At 42.8% G+C, this 24,773-nt stretch overlaps 1 protein-coding gene across 1 annotated transcript; it reads left to right on the forward strand.

The window, feature by feature from the left end:
• The first annotated feature begins 20,942 nt into the window (after positions 1 to 20,942).
• On the forward strand, positions 20,943 to 24,395 carry nek12 (NIMA-related kinase 12). Its single transcript, XM_034214963.1, is given in 3 exon segments — positions 20,943 to 21,474; positions 21,477 to 22,112; positions 22,852 to 24,395. Coding segments are annotated over 3 exon segments (1,218 nt in total). The 5' UTR covers positions 20,943 to 21,062; the 3' UTR covers positions 23,022 to 24,395.
• Positions 24,396 to 24,773: the final 378 nt, after the last annotated feature.

A 24,773-nucleotide genomic window follows, 5' to 3' on the forward strand; every position in this document is an offset into this window, starting at 1 on the left:
GAATAAAATCTATTGAGCACAGCTTGGGTGCCTGTCTATTTCTTAATGTATACGAAATTAAATGCTGTTTGCCAACACAAAAAGTGATATCGGAAATCGGTATCGGAAAACCGGTATCAGATCGGAACCTATATGAAAATATCGGAATCGGATCGGAAGCTAAAAAATGAGATCGGGACATCCCTAATCCTAAATGCCCTGAATCATCATGGAGAGCAGTCTTTACTGCTGTATGCAGTTTCTCTGGCAATACTAGCTGCTCCACTACTCCCCTTTGGCCGTCCTGGATGTGGCGGTACATGATACCATCCCTCACCATTAACCTCCTCCACTCTTTTAAAAGAAGGCACACCTGCCCACCACCACTGACCCTCTCGCTGCGGCTTGGTTTCCGGTTCAAACTTTTGTAGTGCAAGACGGGGCCAATGACAGAGTCCTCCTTCTGCCCCACACGGATTTCCTGTTTTGTCATGGCAGGCAGGGATTCCGTCGCCACATCCCTGTAGGGCTCACTTGACATGCCCGGCCCAAGGTCTTGTGAGTCAGGGTTCTCTGCGGCAGTGTTCTCATCAGGGGGCCCTCCTGGTTCTAGTGTGGGCTGTGTCTCCCCATGCACTCTCACATTGATCCCCACCCGCTGAGGACAGGTTTGTAGGACCTGTGTGACCTCCTGGTTTGACATACGGGAGAGGGCATCTGCATTTGCGTTACATTGTCCCCTCCGATACTGGATGTCAAAGTGGAATGTAGACAGCCGAGACACCCATCGCTGACCGGTAGCATCCAGCTTTGCAGAGGACATCACATATTTGAGGGGGTTGTTATCCGTCTGGACAGAGAATGGACGCCCATAGAGATGGTCGTAAAACTTGTCTGTCATTGCCCACTTCAGAGCAAGGAACTCCAGTTTGTGTGCAGGATACCTCGACTCGGCCGGGCTCAAGCCTCTGCTCGCATAGGCTATGACTCTCTCAGCTCCATCCTGGACTTGAACCAAGACAGCACCAAGCCCCTGTCCCGACGCATCGGTCTGAAGCACAAAAGGTAGGCTGTAATCCGGGTAACCCAGTACTAGAGCAGTCGTCAACTTTTGCTTCAGGGACTGAAAGTCTTCTTCACACTCTGTAGTCCACAAAAAGGGCAGCTCAGGACCCAAACTTGTCTTCCTTCCTCTTATTTTCTTCCTGGGGTCACCAGTTGTCAGGCGGTATAAAGGAGCAGCAATGCTCGAGTAGCCACCAACGTACCGCCTGTAATATCCAGCAAACCCTAAGAACTGCAACACTTCCTTCCTGTTTGTGGGCCTCACCCAGTCCCTGACTTTGCTGATCTTCTCTGGGTCTATCCTGATCCCCTCCGCCGTTACCAAGTGACCCAAGTACTGCACTTCCTTTCTCACAAGCTGGCACTTGGAAGGCTTTAACTTCAAGCCATGTTCATGAAGCCGAACAAACACCAGCTGCAACCTCTCCAGATGGTCATCAAAGGTTTTGGAGAAGATGATGAGGTCGTCAAGGTAGATCAAGAGGTGGGTGAAGTTCAGATCCCCAAAACAGCAGGTCATGAGCCTCTGGAAGGTGCACGGAGCATTCTGCAGTACGAAGGGCATCCTGTTGGCCTCAAACAGCCCCATGGGTGTGCTGAATGCTGTCTTGTGCTTGTCTTGTTCCGCTACCTCCACCTGCCAGTAACCAGATGTGAGGTCAAGTGTGGAAAAGTACTTTGCTTGCCCCAGAGCCTCCAGGGCCTCTTCTATTCTGGGCAGGGGAAATACGTCTCTCGTGCTGTAGGAGTTAAGCTTTCTGTAGTCAATGCACCACCTTAATGACCCGTCTTTCTTAGTCACGATCACCACTGGGGACGCATATGGACTCTTACTAGGCCTGATGACTCCTGTCGCCTCCATCTCTATCAACAACTTCCGCACATCTTGCCACTGTGAAGGCGGAATCTTGCGATACGGGAGCCGGAAGGGCTTGGAATCAACCAGGGCAATGTCATGCTGCATTGTTTTTGTGTGGCCGTAGTCCATGGGATGCTTGGAGAAAACACCTATGTTCCTCTCGACAAGATCTCTAAGCACTGGTGTTCATTCTCAACTGCTGCTTCACTTAGGTCCACCCCACAACTCACCACTACCTGGTCCAGACTCAGGCAGACTTCCTGACTCCCATTATTGCGACATCCACTCAGCTTTTCGTCTGGAAATTCCACAACATTGTCCACCAGGAATGCATTGGCCAGGTGAGTGTGTGGCTTAATAGTAATAGCATGTTGGGACAGGTTCATCACTCTGACCGGGGCGCAGCCTTGCTTTACATCAGCCAGGACTTTGGCAACCAAGAGGTCCTGGGGAAGCTGCAAGGAGGAGTTGCTTTCAATGAGGGCAGTATAAGTCTTTCTCCGTGGGCCCGTTTTGATCTCACACCTCAAGTCCTTCTCTTTTCCTGCGGGAATTCAAATCTTGCGCCCGGTATACACAGCAGGGCCCACCTTGTCATCTGTTGCCTCACGGTCGGTGCTGCCAATCTCCAGTAGAGCGGTGTACCACTCCGGGTGGTCTTCCTTGACTCGGTGAAGAAACTGCTGGCCGTAGGTTGCTTGGAGGTGACTCCTCGAGGCCCGAATGACATTCGTTCCCACAAGCAATGGAACAGAGGAGCGATAATCAGAATCAGGGACAACAAAAGCAGGCACAGTTTTGAACTCTTTTCCCAGCATTTTCAAGTCAATTTGCAGGACACCATAGTACAGGGTTCTTACACCTTTTCCAAAGTCAAATTCAAGCACTTTTCAAGCATTTTCAAGGTGCATTTTCAATCTTTTCATGTATCTTACAGCTGTTGTAAATTACATATTTATATACACATACTCAAATGATTATTTCCCTATCTCACATTAAATCAGATGTTCTTTATGCTATAAACAAACAAATGTGTGTTTCATAATAGCATTCTACTTGAGGTTGAAAAACTAAGTTTAATATTTCAAAATGAGTGACCCATCTGTATGTCCCATATAACCTGTCTGAGCCAATATAAAACAATCAGCCAAATAACTTTTCAATACATTATTGATTACTATTTTTGAGGTACTTTTAGGTTGGCAGTAAACACAAGTCAGAGGTACATGGTGTACTTCTACTCCACTACAGTTTAGAGGTACATGGTGTACTTCTACTCCACTACAGTTCAGAGGTACATGGTGTACTTTTCCTCCACTACATATTTAATACCTTTAGTAACTTCACAGATGTGGATGAATGATGTGAAATATAACCAAGTGTTGAATCAGACTTTAGTTCCACCTGGAGTAAAGTCACAAGCTACCCTGCAGTACACAAAGTCATTCAAACTAGCTGCACCTTTACCAGCTTTGAGAACACTTTCATGATCAATCATTAGAAAACATATCATATATATTATTCTGAAATGGACCAATCTGCACAACGACTACTTTTACTGTCGCTACTTTCACTATATTTTGATGAGAATACTTTCCTACTTTTACTTGAGGAACATTTTGAATGCAGGACTTTTACTGTGACAGAGTATTCCTACACTCTGGTACTTCTACTTTTGCTAAGTACAAGATCTGAGTACTTATAATTTCACTACAAGATCTGAGTACTTGTACTTTTACTCAAGTACAAGATCTGAATACTTATTCCACCTCTGGTAGCGTATTAGTCTGAATTGTAGCCACAAAATCATGCAGAGCTGCATAAAAATAGCCTCACAATGGTAACAAGTGGAAAATAATATTTACAAATGTGTACAATGATTTGTAGGTAATGCTGACTACTCAAGACACCTGACTTATACATCTGCAAAGGAAGACTGTGTTCATTCTACAATTACATGGGATTAAAGCAAAATGTAGTTTTACTTGTATAATACTTCAATTTTATATAAAAGACAGTTTTTATTTCATCTGTTTTCAAATAAACAAAGTCTTGGCTTTCAGAATATTAAACTTGTTTCGGCAAATTCAGATGATAAATACAACTTTGAAGCTTGTAACGGCATACTTACAAGCAGAGAACGGACTAATGTAACGTCATAGCAAGCATAACAGCCGGTGTTTCTTGTGAGTGTTTCCCCGGTACACAAACACAAAAATACACACACACACTCGCGAGCTTCCCCCAGACCAATACAAACGAAAATGTGTCTTCGGGTCAATGTGACTGATTTCGATAGAGCAAGTCACATTTGGTTTAGGCACGAAACATACTACCAGTAGAAATACATTGCTTTCAAAATCGCTCTGTGTCGAATCAATAGATTATATTTCGTGACTATAACACGAAATGCCGTGAGTGCTTCATCCTCTGAACACCACACGATGGCGACTGTAACGCACATATTAACATAGGTACGCTCCTCTGAAATGATTGTCCCCTGCAATTATTATTATCCCTCAATCGAGTTCGCTATTCAGCTAGCTAACGTTAGCTTCAACAAACGTAACATGCAACGTTAGCCTAATCCAAAATGATCTACTACGGCGTACCTTTCATGTGGCTCGTCAGCGCAGACTCTCCCATCGTTATGTTTGCAAACTTTGCAGGAGGCTACTCGTGGGCTTGACCCTCGTCTTAGCCATGGCTTGTATTTGTCTTCTGCTAGCCAACGCTCGTTGAAACTGCAACCTCCTGGCACACATCTATCACTCATCAGAATGCCCAGGTCACACGTAACACAAACACTTGCAGGTCGCGCGCATAGCGGGAAGGCCGCAGCGGAGCTGTTTTATGCAGTGCTTGAATTGGAATGAAAAAGGTGCCAGTACTCTAAAATCAGCAACTTTTTCAAGTCAATTTTATATATACAGCCCACAAACAAGAATTTGGCTACTATAATGCTGGTGGGTTTGTCTCTTTACTACTGTATATTTTAGAAAGGTTCACTGTACTTAACATTTTTTATGATAGGCAGCGGATATGGCTAAAGCTCAGTAAGGTCAATATTAACTGAAAATATAGCAATTAAAGTCTAGATCTTCTGCTGAAGACACATGAAGCAGAGACCTTTCAGGTGAGAGCCCCTCTGGTGGTGTTCAACATTAATGACAAGGAAACAAAGCTCTGGTCAGAAGCATTTTTTATAAAAAGCTTTAACAAAATTAAGTATTTCTGTACATTTTGAATGCAATCTAACTTTCCAACTCAGAAAACGAAAAAGTGCCAAAAGTCTTCTCACATGGCTGAGCTGCTTTGCAATATACTTCACCACTGAAGAATACAAATATGTATAAAGTAAACTATGATGCAATCTAACTTTCCAACTCAGAAAAATGATAAAGAGCATGAACAAAGAACATGTAAAAACAAATGCAAAATGTGCACAATCTAAAATGAGAAACTGTAACTGCAAGTAACAAAGTCTGAGCCATGGTAAAGAGTTACATTGAACACCAAGCTGATCAGATAACTCCCTGGTTGGTCTGAAGTCCTTCTATCTCCAGGATCTGTACAAATCGGCACATTATGCCAAAAGTCTTCTCACTGGGTGAGCTGCTTTGCAATATACTTCACATTGTTAGAAAAGGCTCCAGAAGGCCTTGGGGACATCAGTATCAGGGGCTGGAGCTGGACAGGCTCTTTCATCAGCACTTCTCCTTCCCTTTGCCAGCCAGGACCTCACATACTGTTCCGGATTGAACTGTCCTAGTGATGGTCCATTACATTTAATGAAAACCAGGCTGGACAGTCGGCTGACAGAGAGAGCATTCCTTTTTGCAGTAAGGATATCGTTCATGCAGCTGAATGCCCGCTCACACTCACTAGTGGAGACAGCGATGGTTCGGACTGCTTTCAGTAGAGGCTCCATGGCAGCAGGTGTACGGGATGCCCTGGTTTCCTTGTATTCGCGAAAGCCCTGAACAGTCTCTCTTCTGTCCACTTTCAGCACTTCGCACAAACGTAGCACCTCTACGCCTCCCGGCCATGTAATGGGATTTCTCTTGTGCTGACATGAGAGGAGGTTGTGGAAGTCATTCTGTGTCTCAGATTCTCTACCATACTGCGGAAAAACTGACCTGCATGAATCTGTACAAGCCTGCCATTCTCACGCAGGGCAACACCCTTGAAGGACTTCTCAGCTAGAGCTGTATGAACTGTAGTCATGTGTGGGCCAGGCATGGTGACCATGGATTCAAAAACTCGTATTTCTCGAGTTAAGAGCCTATCTGCTGTAGGCAGTGTCATCTCTCTTTTTTGGAGTTGCCGAGAGAGGTCGCTGAGCTCTGTGAGCGCATCGTACATCAGTCCCAGATTGCTGACAAACGTTGCAGATGTGAGCACATCATCCAGGCCCTTGTACTTTGCTCTGTCTCTGGAATCCCTGCTCGTGTCGTTTGCAGCATTTGTGAAGTGATCATGAAGCACTCGGTAGTTTTCCCAGACTGCTCTGACGCTCCTTTCACTTGAAGCCACCCAGCGGATGGACAAAACACGCCCTATCACCAGGAGACGCTGTCCGACTGCTTGCGCACACTGCGCTAACTGCCTCTGATTTTTGGGGGAGGCATGGAACAAGGAATAGAGTTTGTCAAAAAAGATCTGGAAATGATTGAGCCCTGAGACCTCCTTGACCACATCCCCAACTGCCAGCTCTAGACGATGATTGGAGCAGTGCCACACAAACAGGCTTGGGAATTTACTACACAACTGGGTAGCAACGCCTGTTCTCTTCCCTAGCATGACTGAAGCCCCATCACATGCAAAAGAAACGAAACACTGACCTAAAAAGTCCTCGTTAAAATCTCTTCCAAGACACTCCATTAACGCCTTTGTGATGTCATCAGCCGTTGTTCCATCCAACTCGATCAGCTCCCAAAAAACGTTTCGGGCTCAGCATCAGCTAATGCTGAGCGTAGACACACAACAAGCACCGTTTTACCACTAATAGTGGTAGATTCATCGACCAAAACACAGAGTTTTCTTTGGTTTTCTGTAATGTCTTTTGCCATTTTTTTTCTTCAGCTCATGAGCTATGTGGTCGATGATTTCGCCACAGGTTTTATTGGAGTGCAAAACCCTGCCCACGTTCAGCCCATTCAGTTTCTGTACATTCAAATCAATTGGCATGTCTGTGAATGGCCGGCTATGTTTGCCAATTTTATATGCCGTTCTAAAAACTCTGATAGTGGTGTCTAATTCAGATTTATGCATAGACTGCACTTGATGTTGAATAGTTTCACGTGAAGCAGATGTAAGGATGTCAGCAGCTTTTACATGGGCTTGTGATTCTTTATGTTCTTTGATTTTTTTTTTCTCAGGCTAGCTTGTTGTTTGCCCTTGTCAACACCGAAATGAGACACTGCACACTCACCCCATTCAGTTGACAGTTTCAGTCCTTGTCCAGTGTGTATTCCCAAAGATTTGACATCTCTGCATATCCGACATCCTAGCTTCTTATCTTTAAGAAGGAGCCATGCATTGGTCTTGCAAAAATATTGCACCTGGTCCGTTGTCCAGCAGTCAGGTGCATCGCTTTGCCCGGTGTTGGTGGTGGCAGTTGAGCCAGCAGCAGCTAACGTTAGAGGCTCTGGAGGAGGCGGCGGAGCTAGTGCTAATGCTAATGCACTAGAACTTGGAGCAGGAGGATCAACCAAAGAAAGCTCCCCATCAGACACAATTTCCAACACAGGCACAGCATTCTCTGTATTTGAAGTTTCTTCCGGCGACAACCGCTGTCTTTTTGCACTTTTATTAATCCACGCTAACATTTTAGAAATGCTAATTTGTGACGTGACTTGCTTTCCTTCTCTCGGGGGCGTGCCTGCTCTGTTCTATCACTCTACATAGCCACCCACTGGGGGGGGTGGGAGTTGCACTGCATAAACACAACACACGTGCATCTAGGTATGTAAATTGTAAAGCATTAAAACATGGTTTTACTAACAGTTTTCAGTATGTTGTTACTTCGGCATTATTATTATTATTATTTTGAAACGTGTATTACTATTAAATCACGGTCAAATAGGTTAATTTTGACATAGTCGTTTCCACCACAGTATTTACATGGAGAAGATAAGCCCCGCCCCCTCTCCAGCACGTTCTGTTTGAATGACAGGAGTAAACAGCTGACAGCCGCTGTGAAACTCCAGCGGTTAGAGCGATGAGAATGTCCGTTCGGCACCTCATGACGCATCTACTGAGTACCGGGCGGCTGTATATATGTATATATATATATATGTATATATATATGTATATATATATATATATATATATATATATATATATATATATATATATATATATGGATGTATAATAAGAACGGCGGGAGAGTGTTGAGTACTGGCACGGTGCATGAGTACCGGAGTACCGCCAGCATGCCGGTACTGAGCAAGAAGTGCCGGTACTCCATGGGTCAGAACCAGAAGTGCCGGTACTGCGTACCGGTGAGTACCGGCCCAATTCCAGCACTGGTTTTATGTAGAAGCGAAGCAATTCTTTTCTTTTAATCTAAAAAGCGAACTATTCAGTCAGACAGCAATTTATTGTAAAAGTAAAGCATTTACATTTTCAAGCACTTTATCTCAATTTCAAGCACCATTCCCAAAATTCAAGCACTTTCCCAACCTTGAAAACACCACGTCAAATTTCAAGCATTTTCAAGGATTTCAAGCACCCGTACAAACCCTGATAGTAGGACACACTTTGACCTGCTGCACCATCTATGGGTACTTTAGAAGGCTGCAGCTTTTGGTTCTGCAGGGCAGGGTGATTGCACCAATATCTGTGAGTAATACTGGTTACCTGAGAGCCAGAGTCGATGAGAGCTTTGCACTTCATTCCATTGACTTCAACCTCACCCTCGTTCCGTGGGCCTACTAGGGGGGTGCCCTCTTTTCCACCAATTGATTTTTTTACTTGCTTTGGGGGATCTTGCTGCCCGCCCATGGTTGCCCCGGTTTCCATGGACTCTAAGCGTTTAAATACTGAGCTGAGTTAGGCCTGTTCTCCTCCGCAGGGGTCATAGGCTGTGGTTGGCGTGCCCAGGCCGGATTGGGATCTGGGAGCACTGCTCTGCAGACACGGGCTGTATGTCCTTCCTTCCCACACCGGTAGCATACAAAACTTGAACTCTGGATTGCAGTTCTAGGGGGTGGCTGAACCCTTGGAGGAACCGTGGGTGAAGCAGCAACTCTTGACTCCAGATGAGACAACTTTGCCATCTGCTCCTCTTGGTTAACAGCCAATCTCTTGACCATCTCTGTCAACTCTGACCACTCTGAGGTATTCTTTGACCTTTCTGCCCTTACATTAGTACCCTCTGTTGTAACATGCACCTGGGTGTATGTTTTCTTTGCCTTGTTTTGTGACTGGAACCTTTTAGACTCTTTTGCTAGGTTTCTGAGTTCAGTTTGAAGCTCTCGGAAACTGAAAAGCAGGGGCTTCATAGGTGAAATCCTCGTGTAGACTTCCTCATCAATAAGCCCTCTTAGGAGCTGTCGGGTAAGTTTGCAATCTCGGTCAGGGAAAGGCCTGCCCCCTCTTTGACTTTCTTCGACAGCCCGCAGTATTGCCTCCAACGCTATAGCATAAGAGCAGGGAGATTCTCCGGACCTCTGGCTACGCTCATAGAAGTCAGCCAGTGGATCTAGAGAGCCATGTGTGTCACCGTACTCTGCCCTCAGTTCTTCAAATGCCTTCTCAGGGGCTTGATCATGGGGGGGGTAGGTTCAGAACCAGCTTCCTAGCCTCACCACCCAGGTGTCGCACAGCAGTGGAGAAGCGGAGGTGCATGGGAAGCTCTACTGCCTCCAGAAGGTACTGCAGGTCACGAATCCAGTCCTCTATGAGCATTTTACTGTCAGCATTGCCAGTGAAGACTTGGACATTCTTCACCTGATGGGTCTGCATGAAGCCACCATAGGCAGGCAGTGGAATGCTTGGGTGGGTGAGGGCTCTGCCAGGAGTCCTTTGCAGTGGCTCAGATAGACCGGGTTGAGTGTGGTGAGTGGGATATGGAGGTAAGGGCGCGGACTGATGGAGAAAATGGCGATTACTGCTGACTTGATGGTCCGAAGCAGACATCCTTGGAGCAGGGGCTTGGGTGTGAGCTGCATTAGTTACATTCAGGGGGTTGGGCGCTGTCATGTTGGGGCCCCATGCACTGGTGACAGAATGTAGACTCTGGGCTCCTTCACTTTGAGTCAGGTCATGTGGATAATGGACAGCAGCTTGTGACATATGTTATTGGGGGGTTCGTTCATAATCTGACCATCGGAGGGTCTGCCCAGCAGCAGGGGGGTTATTTATAATGTTAATTGTTTGTGGTGTTTCAAACCTTGGTGCGGGTACTTGGGGTTCAGGAGCGGGATATGCATAGCTGGTGTAGACATGGGAGTTACGCTGAATGGCCTCGGTTGGATAAGGGGGGTTAATTGGAGGATTTATGTTGGGCTGCTGCATAGTTTGCATTTCAGGGTAGGCGTTGAGCGGGAAGCTCTGAGGTGGTACAGTAGCTGTGGGTTCATACACACTGACTTGGGGTGGGGGGGCAGGGACCATCGTTGACTGTATCACCGGCTGAGAAGCGGCTGCACCCAGTCTGCCATAATCAGACCTGTTAGTCTGGTGACTTGGACCCGGGCTAGGGCTGTTGTCGAAACAGAGCTGAGGTACCTGAATTGAAGCTCCAGGGCCTGGAAATGAAGATACATGAGCTGGAGTAACACGGTGATCAGTATAAGGTGATAGGATTGGGGGTTGTGGGGTATTATGCAAGCCTGAGTCTGTGGGGTTCCAGCTGATCCGGTGGTTTTCAGTATCAAACTGTAGTGAAGCATTTGCAAACCTGGTGGGCTGGTTGGTGAGTTTTGGCCTCACTGATAGCTGGTGGTTCGCTGTGCTTGTGTCAGCGGATGCCCCTTCACTCAAGAGGTGTGTGTGTGTTTTAATAGGGGCGTCATAGTTGAGGCTCATTGCAGGCCCAGGGAGAGGTTGCAGGCCTGATGCCTCAAGCTTTGATGGGGAATCTGTACGAGCACTCCACATCTGTTTGTGTGTTAACTTGTGTTTATGTGGAAATGTTATTTCTAGTGTATTGTAATGAGTCAAAACAATCAATACAAATTATAATGTCTAGCACAATATCAGCTCGTAATTAAATTACATCTAGAACACTGCTCAATAAGAATATATATGAGATAAACTGGCAACAATAGCTTAATATTCGTTGCAGAGTGGTCTCACACACAATATACTCTTTAACCATTCAAGTAGTGGTGAAGTTGCTGTAATAACAGGAACATTTCTCTAAAGAAAACAGCAAAGTTCACAGCCTTTAAAGGATATATTGGAGAAGGTGGATTTCCTGCCAATACAGCTTCACAGATGATAATAGCTCGGTCCAACAAGCTGTTCACTCACCAGCCTAGTACATACAGTTCAACACAGTGGCAAAGTGTGGGGGGGGGTACTGCCATCAGTCTCTCCTTCTCAGCAGTCTCGGAGCACCACAATCCGGGTCACGGCACCAAAGATGTAACCCAAATGTCCCGTAGCCTCTCTGAACACCATGGGACTCTGCGTTGTGTTTGTTATTGGTGATGGGATGTTATGCAGAGGGGTGGAAAACAGGACACAGTCGATCGGATTGCGGTGGAGATGCTGAGTAGCGATTTATTCTTCACAATGGCAGCTCTTCTGACACACCTTTTGCGGAGTGAATACAAACATTAGCTATCTTATTTGTTACAGTGTACTGTGCACCAGGTCCTTATTCAGAATTCTTATCTGAATTCTCTGAGTTTTTATCAACTTTGGTTCTTAAAACAGATAAAGTAATTATCGTAGGTGACTTTAATATTCATGTTGACGATGATAAAAATAGCCTTACTGTTGCATTTAACTCTATATTAGATTCTGTTGGTTTTTGTCAGAGTGTAAATAAACCAACCCACTGCTATAATCACACTCTCGACCTTGTTCTGACTTATGGTATTGAAATTGAGCAACTATTAGTCGAACCGCATAATCCTGCTTTATCCGACCATTTCTTAGTAACTTTTGAAGTACTGTTACGAGACTACAAAGCATTAGTCAAAAGCTCCTGCAGCAGAAACCTATCTGTTAGTGCTATAGCCAAATTTAAGGAAGAGATTAATTAATAATTAATTAATCATCTAAATAAAATTCAAGACTGCCTTAAGGACTTAAAAACATGGATGACCTTAAACTTTTTGATGTTAAACACGACCAAAACTGAAGTTATTGTACTTGGCCCGAAGAATCTACGAAACAAATTATCTAAGGATATACTAACTATGGATGGCATTAATTTGGCCTCCAGTGAGACTGTAAGGAATCTTGGTGTTATATTTGATCAGGATTTATCCTTTAACGCCCACATAAAATCAATTTCAAGGACCGCCTACTTCCATCTACGTAACATTGCAAAAATCAGGCATATCTTGCCTCAAAACGATGCAGAGAAACTAGTCCATGCATTTGTTACTTCAAGGCTGGATTATTGTAACTCTTTATTATCAGGGTGTACCAAGAAGTCAGTCAAGTCGCTTCAGCTGATTCAAAATGCTGCAGCTCGTGTACTAACCAGAGTTAGGAAAAGGGACCACATTACTCCTGATATCATTTAAAATTCTTCTTCTCGCCTACAAAGCCCTTAATGGGCAGGCGCCATCTTACCTTAAAGAACTCATTATACCCTACTGTCCTACTAGGGCATTGTGTTCCAAGAATGCAGGGTTGTTGGTTGTTCCTAGAGTCTCTAAAAGTACAATGGGAGCCAGAGCCTTTTCTTATCAAGCTCCACATTTGTGGAATCAGCTTCCAGTTTGTGTTCGGGCAGCAGACACCCTATCCGTTTTTAAGAGTGCGCTTAAGACCTTCCTTTTTGATAAAGCTTATAGTTAGGGCTGATTAGATTCAGCCCCTAGTTTTGCTGATATAGGCTTAGTTTGTCGGGGGACATCTTACTTCTTCCTTCTCTCTGTCTATACCTGTGTACTCTCATGTTCCGATTAACCCAGCTTCCCCAAATTTCTTTCTTTTTGGTGTCTATATACGCTGGGATCCGGAGTAGTGGTGAAGTTGCTGTAATAACAGGAACATTTCTCTAAAGAAAACAGCAAAGTTCACAGCCTTTAAAGGATATATTGGAGAAGGTGGATTTCCTGCCAATACAGCTTCACAGATGATAATAGCTCGGTCCAACAAGCTGTTCACTCACCAGCCTAGTACATACAGTTCAACACAGTGGCAAAGTGTGGGGGGGGGGTACTGCCATCAGTCTCTCCTTCTCAGCAGTCTCGGAGCACCACAATCCGGGTCACGGCACCAAAGATGTAACCCAAATGTCCCGTAGCCTCTCTGAACACCATGGGACTCTGCGTTGTGTTTGTTATTGGTGATGGGATGTTATGCAGAGGGGTGGAAAACAGGACACAGTCGATCGGATTGCGGTGGAGATGCTGAGTAGCGATTTATTCTTCACAATGGCAGCTCTTCTGACACACCTTTTGCGGAGTGAATACAAACATTAGCTATCTTATTTGTTACAGTGTACTGTGCACCAGGTCCTTATTCAGAATTCTTATCTGAATTCTCTGAGTTTTTATCAACTTTGGTTCTTAAAACAGATAAAGTAATTATCGTAGGTGACTTTAATATTCATGTTGACGATGATAAAAATAGCCTTACTGTTGCATTTAACTCTATATTAGATTCTGTTGGTTTTTGTCAGAGTGTAAATAAACCAACCCACTGCTATAATCACACTCTCGACCTTGTTCTGACTTATGGTATTGAAATTGAGCAACTATTAGTCGAACCGCATAATCCTGCTTTATCCGACCATTTCTTAGTAACTTTTGAAGTACTGTTACGAGACTACAAAGCATTAGTCAAAAGCTCCTGCAGCAGAAACCTATCTGTTAGTGCTATAGCCAAATTTAAGGAAGAGATTCCACCAATACTTAACTCGATAGCATGTCTGCATGTAAGGGAGGAAACTTATACAAAATGTACACCACCCCAAATTGATCATGTTGTTGATAGTGCTACAGATGCGCTGCGAATAAAATTAGACTCTGTTGCTCCTTTGAAAAAGAAGAAAATAAAACAACATAGATTAGCTCCATGGCATAATGCCGAAACCCGCAAAATAAAGCAAAAGTCGAGACAACTTGAAAGGATATGGCGTTCCACTAAACTTGAAGAATCTCGTTTAATTTGGCATATTACTCTCAATGAATATAAGAAAGCACTGCGTAAAGCGAGAGCAGCCTACTACTCTTCATTAATAGATGAGAATAAGAATAATGCAAGATTTCTTTTCAGCACTGTAGCCAGGCTGACAGAGAGCCACAGCTCGATTGAGCCTTCTATTCCCATAGCACTCAGTAGTAATGATTTTATGTGCTTTTTTAACGATAAAATTGTTACTCTTAGAAACAAAATTAATGACCTCTTGCCTTTGACCAGTATAGTGTTATCAACAGCTCCCGGAAACGTAAGTTCTAATATTACACTAGATAGTAAACTAGAATGCTATTCAGCCATAAACCTTGAACAATTAAATTCAATGATTCTCTCTTCTAAACCATCAACGTGTATGTTAGACCCAATTCCAACTAAGCTATTGAAGGAAGTTTTTCCATTAATTAGCACTTATTTATTAAATATTATGAATATGTCTTTATTATCAGGCTATGTTCCACAATCATTCAAAGTAGCAGTGATAAAACCGCTTCTTAAAAAGCACAACCTCGATCCAGAGGTTTTAGCCAATTATAGACCTATTTCCAATCTTCCGTTCCTCTCAAAAATTCTTGAGAAAGCGGTCGCAAAACAGTTGTGTGATTACTTAAAAAACAATAATTTATTTGAAGATTTTCAGTCTGGCTTTAGAACACATCATAGCATAGAGACAGCTCTGGTTAAAGTCACAAATGACATTCTAATAGCCTCTGACAAGGGACGTGTCTCTATTCTTGTTTTGCTCGATCTCAGTGCTGCATTTGATACTATCGACCATGATATCTTATTGCAAAGACTAGAGCACTTAGTTGGCATACAGGGAACTGCTTTAGACTGGTTTAGGTCCTATCTATCTGAACGCTCTCAGTTTGTACGTGTCAATGATGAATCTTCCACGCAAACCAAAGTTAGCCATGGAGTGCCACAGGGCTCAGTGCTCGGACCTATTTTGTTCACATTATATATACTTCCGTTAGGCAATATTATAAGGAATCATTCTGTAAACTTTCATTGTTATGCGGATGATACTCAACTATATTTATCAATCAAGCCTGATGAAATTAATCATCTAAATAAAATTCAAGACTGCCTTAAGGACTTAAAAACGTGGATGACCTTAAACTTTTTGATGTTAAACACGACCAAAACTGAAGTTATTGTACTTGGCCCGAAGAATCTATGAAACAAATTATCTAAGGATATACTAACTATGGATGGCATTAATTTGGCCTCCAGTGAGACTGTAAGGAATCTTGGTGTTATATTTGATCAGGATTTATCCTTTAACGCCCACATAAAATCAATTTCAAGGACCCGCCTACTTCCATCTACGTAACATTGCAAAAATCAGGCATATCTTGCCTCAAAACGATGCAGAGAAACTAGTCCATGCATTTGTTACTTCAAGGCTGGATTATTGTAACTCTTTATTATCAGGGTGTACCAAGAAGTCAGTCAAGTCGCTTCAGCTGATTCAAAATGCTGCAGCTCGTGTACTAACCAGAGTTAGGAAAAGGGACCACATTACTCCTGTTCTGGCTGCCTTACACTGGCTCCCTATAGAACACAGGATAGAATTTAAAATTCTTCTTCTCGCCTACAAAGCCCTTAATGGGCAGGCGCCATCTTACCTCAAAGAACTCATTATACCCTACTGTCCTACTAGGGCATTGCGTTCCAAGAATGCAGGGTTGTTGGTTGTTCCTAGAGTCTCTAAAAGTACAATGGGAGCCAGAGCCTTTTCTTATCAAGCTCCACATTTGTGGAATCAGCTTCCAGTTTGTGTTCGGGCGGCAGACACCCTATCCGTTTTTAAGAGTGCGCTTAAGACCTTCCTTTTTGATAAAGCTTATAGTTAGGGCTGATTAGATTCAGCCCCTAGTTTTGCTGATATAGGCTTAGTTTGTCGGGGGACATCTTACTTCTTCCTTCTCTCTGTCTATACCTGTGTACTCTCATGTTCCGATTAACCCAGCTTCCCCAAATGTCTTTCTTTTTGGTGTCTATATACGCCGGGATCCGGAGTCATGGATGATCCTGCGCTCCTCTGTCCTGGATCGCGAGCCCTGGATCGCGAGCCCTGGATCGCGAGTCGTGGCTGTGGTCCTGGATCATAGGTCCTGGATGGATATCCTCGTGGATTCATTTTCCTATTATACACACATGCATTTCCAAACATTTGGACTACCTATGTTGCAAATGTATTATCTTTTCAATTTACACACGGCATCTATTGCACGTATGTCCGTCCTGGGAGAGGGATCCCTCCTCTGTTGCTCTCCCTGAGGTTTCTCCTATTTTTCCCTTTAAACTGTGGGTTTTCTTTGGAAGTTTTTCCTTGTACGATGTGAGGGTCTAAGGACAGAGGGTGTCATATTGTCATACTGATATTTTGTACAAACTGTAAAGTCCACTGAGACAAATGTAACATTTGTGATATTGGGCTATATAAATAAACATTGATTGATTGATTGATTGATTAGCGCATTAGCTACATGCTAACCAATACAATAACCAAATGAACAGACAAAACATAAACATCTCACTCCCAAACATACACAAACGGGTAAATAAACATTTAAACTAACCCATTAATTAAATAAATGGAATATTTGGACGTTTTTAACATAATAATGTGTACAATTATTTGCCTCCATTAACACTGCTCACCTTTTGCGGAGCGAATACAAACATTAGCGCCAAGATGGCGGCCGCACCCAGAACAACAAGAGAAATACGGTGTCCCACAATGGACAAAAAACAACAATTTGCTGTGCAACAGCAACACCTAGTGGCCTGTCAAGGCTGTTACCTTACATAAGGTAGGCTACAAATAAACAGAATCACACGAAGCCTGGTTAGTGTTGCCTGACTTTATAAAGTGTGTTTATAAGCACTACTGCTTGTAGGCAGGCATGACAGTCGACCCATGTTCAGGGGAGGTGGGTTTAGTTTCCTGCACGCCTCGACGTAAGCGACGCCACCTCTTAGCTCCGAAGCTCTTGCCTCTAGACCAGGGGTGGCCAACCAGTCAGAGGTTAAGAGCCACATTTTTTCTATGTTACTGCAAAGAGCCACATCAAACACACAGTCACTGATACCGCTTGTTTCCGTTTTTTGTTTTCTGGAGACAAGATTTCAACCACGTCACTGATGCGTTTTTGTGGCATTGGGATATATATGTTTTAAATCCTCTGGAGCAGAGAGAGGAGCTGTGGATTATTGTTATTGATTAATGCATCAGTGTTTCTTAGGGTCAAAAACACTAAACTCACAACTTAAAATGAAAGCGTTTAGTTTATTTAATAAAAGAGCACATGTTCAATGTGAAAAGTGACAGTAGTTATAGATTATTTGCAATTTGGTGCTATATATATATTTAAAAATAAAATGATATATATATTTTTTTTAAAATACCTTGAATATCAGGGGGGGAGGCGGGGCTCCGTTGGCGGGGCGCAGCGCCCCTCCAAGACAATGGTAGGGGAAACACTGGATAATGTTTAATCAACGATAGGTTTCCCCCCCCTCAAAGGTGATTGGTTCACTGCATCGCAGGTATTATTGTGATTGGCTCTTGGGCCACATTAAAATTATACGCGCTGTCATCCTCTCATACTGACACCACACATACACAACATACATAACACGGGACGAAAGTAACGGAGCAATTTTATCCGAGCCTAAACAACTTTGACCGGCCAAATTACGTCAGAATTATCAGCATTCAATACTTAACAGACCTACTACATATCAGGTTTAACTGTCAGGAGTAGCTAGTGTTGTCACGATACCAACATTTTGGTTTCGATACCAAGTCAAGAATTGCGATTCCGATTCTTTTTCGATACTTTTCTTAAAAAAAGGGAAACAGTCTTAAATGTAATTATTGTGCTTTATTTCACACCAGAACCATAACACAAACTTTTAAACAATGAGAACAATAAATAAAATAAATGACAATAATTCGTATTAAATAAAATTAATAAATGTCTTACAGACAGGCCTCGTGGTGTCCGTAGGCTTGCCCTCACTGTCAGAGATATAGCTCAAATACTTCCAAATTTCGCTTCTGGCGTCTTTTTTGTCAACAAGCCGAGGCGCAGCGGCAGTTGCACTCCCACTTGCAACCATGCTTCTCGTTTTCTCACATGCTCTGGCAGCTAGCGCGTGCACGAGAGAGGGGAGGCACTAAGAGCGTGCTTGAGAGGGGCGGGACTGCAGGCACGGCTGCAGTGCAGGGAGTGGAAGCAGAGCGTTGAACACACACGGCTCTTATTAAAACAGCGCTTTCTCACCGGAGTACTTTCCCCCGTCATTCTTAAAGTACCGATACTAATGAAACGGAGGAATCGTAACGTTTTTAACGGCAGGGTATCACGGTACCTTTCAAGTATCGGTACACCGTGCAACACTAGTCAGGAGTCAGTGTCTCTCCCCCAAATTCACACATATAAAATTCGATATGAACTGAAGAGCCGCATGAAACTAGGCAAAGAGCCGCATGCGGCTCGAGAGCCGCGGGTTGGCCACCCCTGCTCTAGACCGACAATTTTTTGGAGCTGGAAGTGAACCGGATTCCGGAGCTAAGAGGCGGCGCCGCTGCGGTGTGAACAGGAAAAACCGGCACTTTTCAGGCTCCAGCTCCGAGCCGGAACTGAAAACGCGTTGGTGTGAAAGGGGCAAAAGTCCCCTGCTGAGAACAAAATCAAGCCACTTCTGCTAAGTTTGATGAGGGAATTCTTTTTTGTTGCAATTAGTTCTTCGTGAGGTTGATCCTGTTGGATTCAGTACTAGTGAAACTACCCCCACAAGTAGCCTACTATGAAGTATACTTACTGTGTACTTTTCCAGTAATCCTCTGTCAATGTCCCCTCCTGAGTACAAGAATGCATGTTTCTCTGCTATTTTGAATAAGCGTTAAAAAAAACCTTCCTTCATGAGACTGATATTTTTGGACAGAGTATTTTAAGAGGATGGTAGACTTGATATCAGCAATACTTCCAGTCAGTATTCCGGCAGCAGCATTTTACACCTTGGAAAGTCTTAGAGTCTGGCCTGGATAGCTGGTTCCAACTATCCTTCAGCAAAGTGACACACTCTGTCACTCTTGTTGCCCTATTATGAAGCTGCTGTCTTTTAATATATGATTATTTCTCTGCTCCTAGTTCATTCCTCGCAGATTCTTCCATCAGTCTCAGTCATTGCATGTCAGTCAATAGACCTTCGAAAAATGTGTCCAATTCAACAAAATGTTTTTTTGTGACTGAAGGCCAGAGCTAAATTATAGATTGTTTGATTGTGTAATTACAAGGTGTGAGAAAATAAATTCACATCCTCCTATGAAACGTATTTTATTTCCTTTTCCATGTTATACTTATACTTACTTGCATTAGAACATTTGCATGTTGAACTACATGATATCTTCCCCAACCTCTGAGCCTCAAGGAAATTGATAAAAATGTATACATTAATAATGTTGTGAGCAAACATTTCAAATTTAAATATAAAATGAAAAATAAGTTTACTTTTGAAATGATTTCTCACAAAAACCTTTCTAAATTATAGTAAATTATTTAAAAAGGGTTTAGTCAATATACGTTTTTCTGCCTAAAATAGTTGAAATTGAACGTACAACTATATCAAACACCATATGCATTATTAGATTGCATTTAGCTGACGCTTTTATCCAAAGCGACTCACAATAAGTGCATTCGACCAGGAAGACACAAACTTGAAGAAAACAGAATCATATAAGTACATCATGTTTCAAAGAGCCAAACATTTCAAGTGCTACTCAACTGGCTATAGATAAGCCAGTCCTTTATTAGTATATAAGTGCTCTGTTAGCAATTCTATCGCTCGAAGTGGAGTCGAAAGAGATTAGTTAAAATACACAGTAAAAGTACTTCAATGTATTGTAAGTAGTAGGCTAACTAATACAAAGTCAAACAGTATCCATTTCTTTAAGAACTAATGGTAAAATTATATTTTTATCATTCATCAAAGATAGCAGAAAAACATGCATTATGTAGGCCTACTATGGAGGGGACTCTGACAGAGGATTACTCACAAAGTACACAGTAAAAGTACTTCATTTTTATTTCTGGTAGAAGTCAAACTAGAACCGAGTCCAACAGTGTCAGTTTCCTTAAGAACTTGTGGTAAAACATATTTGTATCACTCGTCAAATATAGCAGGAATGAAGAGCAGCTGATTTGAAAAAACAAACTCGAGAGGCGGCGGAGTTGACCGCAGTGCAGAATCGCTGTAGCCTATAGTTTAAATCTCCTAACAATTTTGTCCATTTTAGACATATGCTTATTATATTTACAGCCCATAATACTTTTCTGGGCTCAATATGTGTCTTGGCCGTTTTCGTTGTGATCGCTAAATTCACCTTATTTCCCTTTGTTTATAATATTATCACCGCTTTTGTTTTGAAATCACTTCCGTGAGTTTCGCCCCGCCCCTCGCTCCAATGACCATTTAGTAAGGCAAAAAGCAAAAAGGCCTCTCAAACGCTCTTCCGTTTACGTGTTTAATAAAGAAAAACAATTGGACGGTAGATACACGGATTAGAGTTGAATAAAAGGGGTTTATTTTCTAACTGTTGTTAAAATTGTTATTAAAATAAACGTCGGTTTTTCTTTCTCTTTTCCGGTTTCGCGGCGTCAGAGCAAGGTTGTTACCATGGCAACGAGACTCCACACAGACGCTGTGTGACGAGGGTTGACATCCGTCTTGTGTTAAAGCGCTGCTTACCTTGACACTGTTATAATGATTTTTGGAAAGACTCGTTTGTCGTCGCCAGCAGACTGAAAAGATGGAGAAGTATGAGCAGGTGTTGTGTTTGGGCAGGGGAGGAGCTGCGGAAGTGTTCCTAATGAGGCACGTAGAGAGCAAGAGCCTGCACGCGGTGAAGAGGATAAAGGTAGAGAGCACAAGGAGGACAAACACTCAGCGGACAATCCTGCAGGAAGCTGAGATCATCAGGAGTCTGCAGCACCCTCATGTAGTCACATGCAGCGATGCCTTTGTTAGCTCTGATGGATTTATTTACATTGTGATGAACTACTGTGATGGTGGGACACTAGATGACAAAGTGAAGCAGAGAAAACCAAATGAGTTCTTCACAGAGGACACTGTAATGGGGTGGTTTGTACAAGTTGCTGTGGCTCTGGATTACATACACACAGCTAAGATACTACACAGGGACATCAAAACATCAAATGTACTGCTAAGCAAGGCATGGTGAAGCTAGGGGACTTTGGGATATCCAGAGTAATGACCAACACAGCTGACATGGCCTCCACATGTGTTGGGACACCGAGCTACCTCAGTCCTGAGCTGTGCCAGGACGTCCCATACAGCACCAAGTCTGACATCTGGGCTCTGGGCTGTCTGCTGTATGAGCTCTGCGCTCTCAGATCTCCGTTTGCAGCCACCAACCTGCTGAGTCTGTTCTACAAGATCACCAAAGGAGAGTTTGATCCAGTGCCCAACATCTTCTCTGACAACATCTCCTCTTTGATCGAGACGATGCTCTGCATCAACCCAGAAAACAGGCCAACTGCTGCCTGTATACTCAACAGTGCCTGTGTGCATGATCATCTGGAGTCTATGGAACACACACAGAGTGACTGTGTTCCTGTGAAGAGCGTTGACACTAACACAGCAGGACAAGAGCACAACATGGAGGCCTGCTCCAGCTACGTTGAGGAGGAATATCATCATGATTTGTGTGTTGGAGAGCACAACCACAGTGACTGCCAGTATCCCGAGGACTTTGATGAAGACGAGAGTTTGTCCTCTCTTGAGGAGTGCAGTGACAACTCTGGGTCGACAATGAGGAGCGAATCAGCTGAGTCTATTGGTAATGTAGAAACATACTGTGCAACACCTTCTTATCAGTGATAGAAGAGGAAGCACTCAGACCCTGTTCAAGTAAAACATGATCTAAGACAGTGTAATAATATTTAACATGATGCTTAAGGATTTTAATAATTAGACCTTTGTTAAATAGTTTGTTGTCCACTTACATTATATCACACCTTTTTTAACAATATTACATTTCAGAGAAATCAGCAATTAATGTAACGGTGCGTTTCATTTGGTGTCTTGTCAATTATGTCATATCCCCTTTACCCCATTTAGTAGTTAGTCTAAATTCCTGGGAAACACATTAACACTAGATAATATAACTTAATTTATGCTTGACGCAAATGTAAGTGTAAATGAATGCCACACTATCAGATATGGCCCTTTACACAGGTAAAAGCACCGGTTTGGCCTCTTGGTGCACATACACAGACATGGATAGGCAGAGAAAATGTAGAACTTTAAGGAGATCTCAGTTTGCCACATAATTGCACTGTCGTCTCATTGTTGAAATGAAGCTATACCCAAGGTTGACAAACTGTACATTTTACAAAACAGCTTGCTGATGATAAACATAGCTATGATTCCTCTAAATGTCCTATCTATAAAGTCTTTTCCCTGTCTTTTTAACCAACATGTTCTTCAACATAGAGAGTTTCCTAATAACTTGTTCAGAAGTTCACATAGACAGGAATGATCAAACAGAAGCTTTTAACTTTTCCTTCTCTCTACAGTATTTCCTGATGCCTCAGATCAGGTGGAGTATCCGGATGACTTTGAGGAAGCAGATGTGGAAGAAGAAGATGGAGCGGCCTCAGCTCAGGATGCAGCCGAGGAGGAGTTTCAGCTCTGCGACGCTGGAGGACTGACCATCACTCTGAAAGCGTTGAAGGAAAAAGGCTAAAGGAGACAACCGATGTGGAATAAAGTGACCAGAACAGTTCACTATCTGATGAGTGCCTTGTTCGTGAAGCGTTTTATCCAGTTGCTGTCAAAAAAAGACACCAGACCCTTTATTTTTTAGATATCAGCTGAAAATAAGACAATTAAACACTTGGTGGGGCTAGAGAGGAAGAATGAAGTCCTGCTCAGTGTGGGTTGTCACGTGATGATTCCTCAATGATGTGTGATAAGCGTCATAAGCAGTAGGGGTGATGTTGAATGAATGACGTGACTGGGTGATTCTAAAAATAGGAAGACATTATGATATTCGACACAAGCTTATATGATGTCTCAAACCACTTTCATGTTTTATTTTTACAGATAAAATAGCAGTAGGCAGTGTTTCGTAAACTACTTAAAGCATATCACATCACATTCACATCTTTCTTCGTATAAGGCCTATTATACAGTATAACCTAATATTTCATACTATATGTTTTGTACTCACTCTTGTTTCTTTCAGTGTTTTAATATTACACCATTTCAAATGAAAGGACTTTTCAGGACTTATCTTTGCCTCAAAAAGAGATTAAATCACAATGTCTGTGCAACTGTGCTGAATGATAAAGGAAGTATGTGGTTTATGCAACGTGACACAAAATGTTATGACAGCTGAGAGGTTGTACAACTAAAATGAATGATATAATACTAAGAATCTGAAATACACACCAGAGTTGACTTCACACTAAAGGCACACCTAGTATAGAGTAACATGGGTTTGTCTATATCAAAGAATAATCAAATTGGTTTTATTTTTGAATCTATATGAACCTCTGAGATTAAAATATATTTTTCAATAGGCTGATCAGTTGGGGGTTAACAGTGTTACCTCCACCTCTCCACCTGTTCTCCTGTCTCTCCCTGAGGTGAAGGCCCCAGTCCCATTGTATGGTATAACGAATGAGTGACAGATTAAAGGAAACATCTAAATAAAGTGTCTTTAAGGTCTTCTGTTATCCACCAGAAAAGAGATTGTTGTGTCTCGTCAGATTTGTTAGTTTTTTTATCCTTGTTTACTTGTATTAGTATTATTTCTCGGTTAAGTTAATATTGTCAAGTCCACGCCTACTAACCTTTTTGTTATCTGGCATTTCCTGTTTGTCATTCCCTGTTTTACTTTGGCACTAATCCCCCCTCTCATTTCAGGTAGTTCGACTCCTACCCATTTGTGTTCTTCACTGACCTGATTACCTTATTGTTTTCACAGAGTGTGTATTTAGTCTGTGTTTTTCTCTGTGCCAGGCCCAAGCGCCAGATCGTTCGAGCCTTTGAGTCGAGCCTTCCAGCGTTTGAGCCTTACAAATGTTATTTGTGATTTGTCAGATATCTGTGCTAGAGTAAGTTTTGTTAGTATTTAGTAAGTCATTTTTTGGAGTCCATGTTTGCTATGAGTGTTTGTATTGCCCTGCACATCAAGTAAATTCCTTTTTTGTCTGGAGTCGTGCATTTGGGTCTTATAATTTTCTTGTGTGCCCAAGTCGTCACAGAGATCTGGTGACTGATTTGCAAAACCTTAGAAATACTTCCTGTGACCCCTCCCTTTTGCTCACTGGCTTTGTTTTCTCCATTCAGGTTTAACTTGTCACTTGTATTCACTGGAGCTACTTGCTGAATTGTTATCAAAGTAAGTGACAGAGATGTTTCTAATATTGTGCGAGCCATCCTCCATTCTACCTGTATCAGTAACACGAAGGATTTCTTTGATTGTTTTATC

This window comes from Gymnodraco acuticeps, unplaced genomic scaffold (genome assembly GCF_902827175.1).
Source record: "Gymnodraco acuticeps unplaced genomic scaffold, fGymAcu1.1, whole genome shotgun sequence".
NCBI classification, from domain to species: domain Eukaryota; kingdom Metazoa; phylum Chordata; class Actinopteri; order Perciformes; family Bathydraconidae; genus Gymnodraco; species Gymnodraco acuticeps.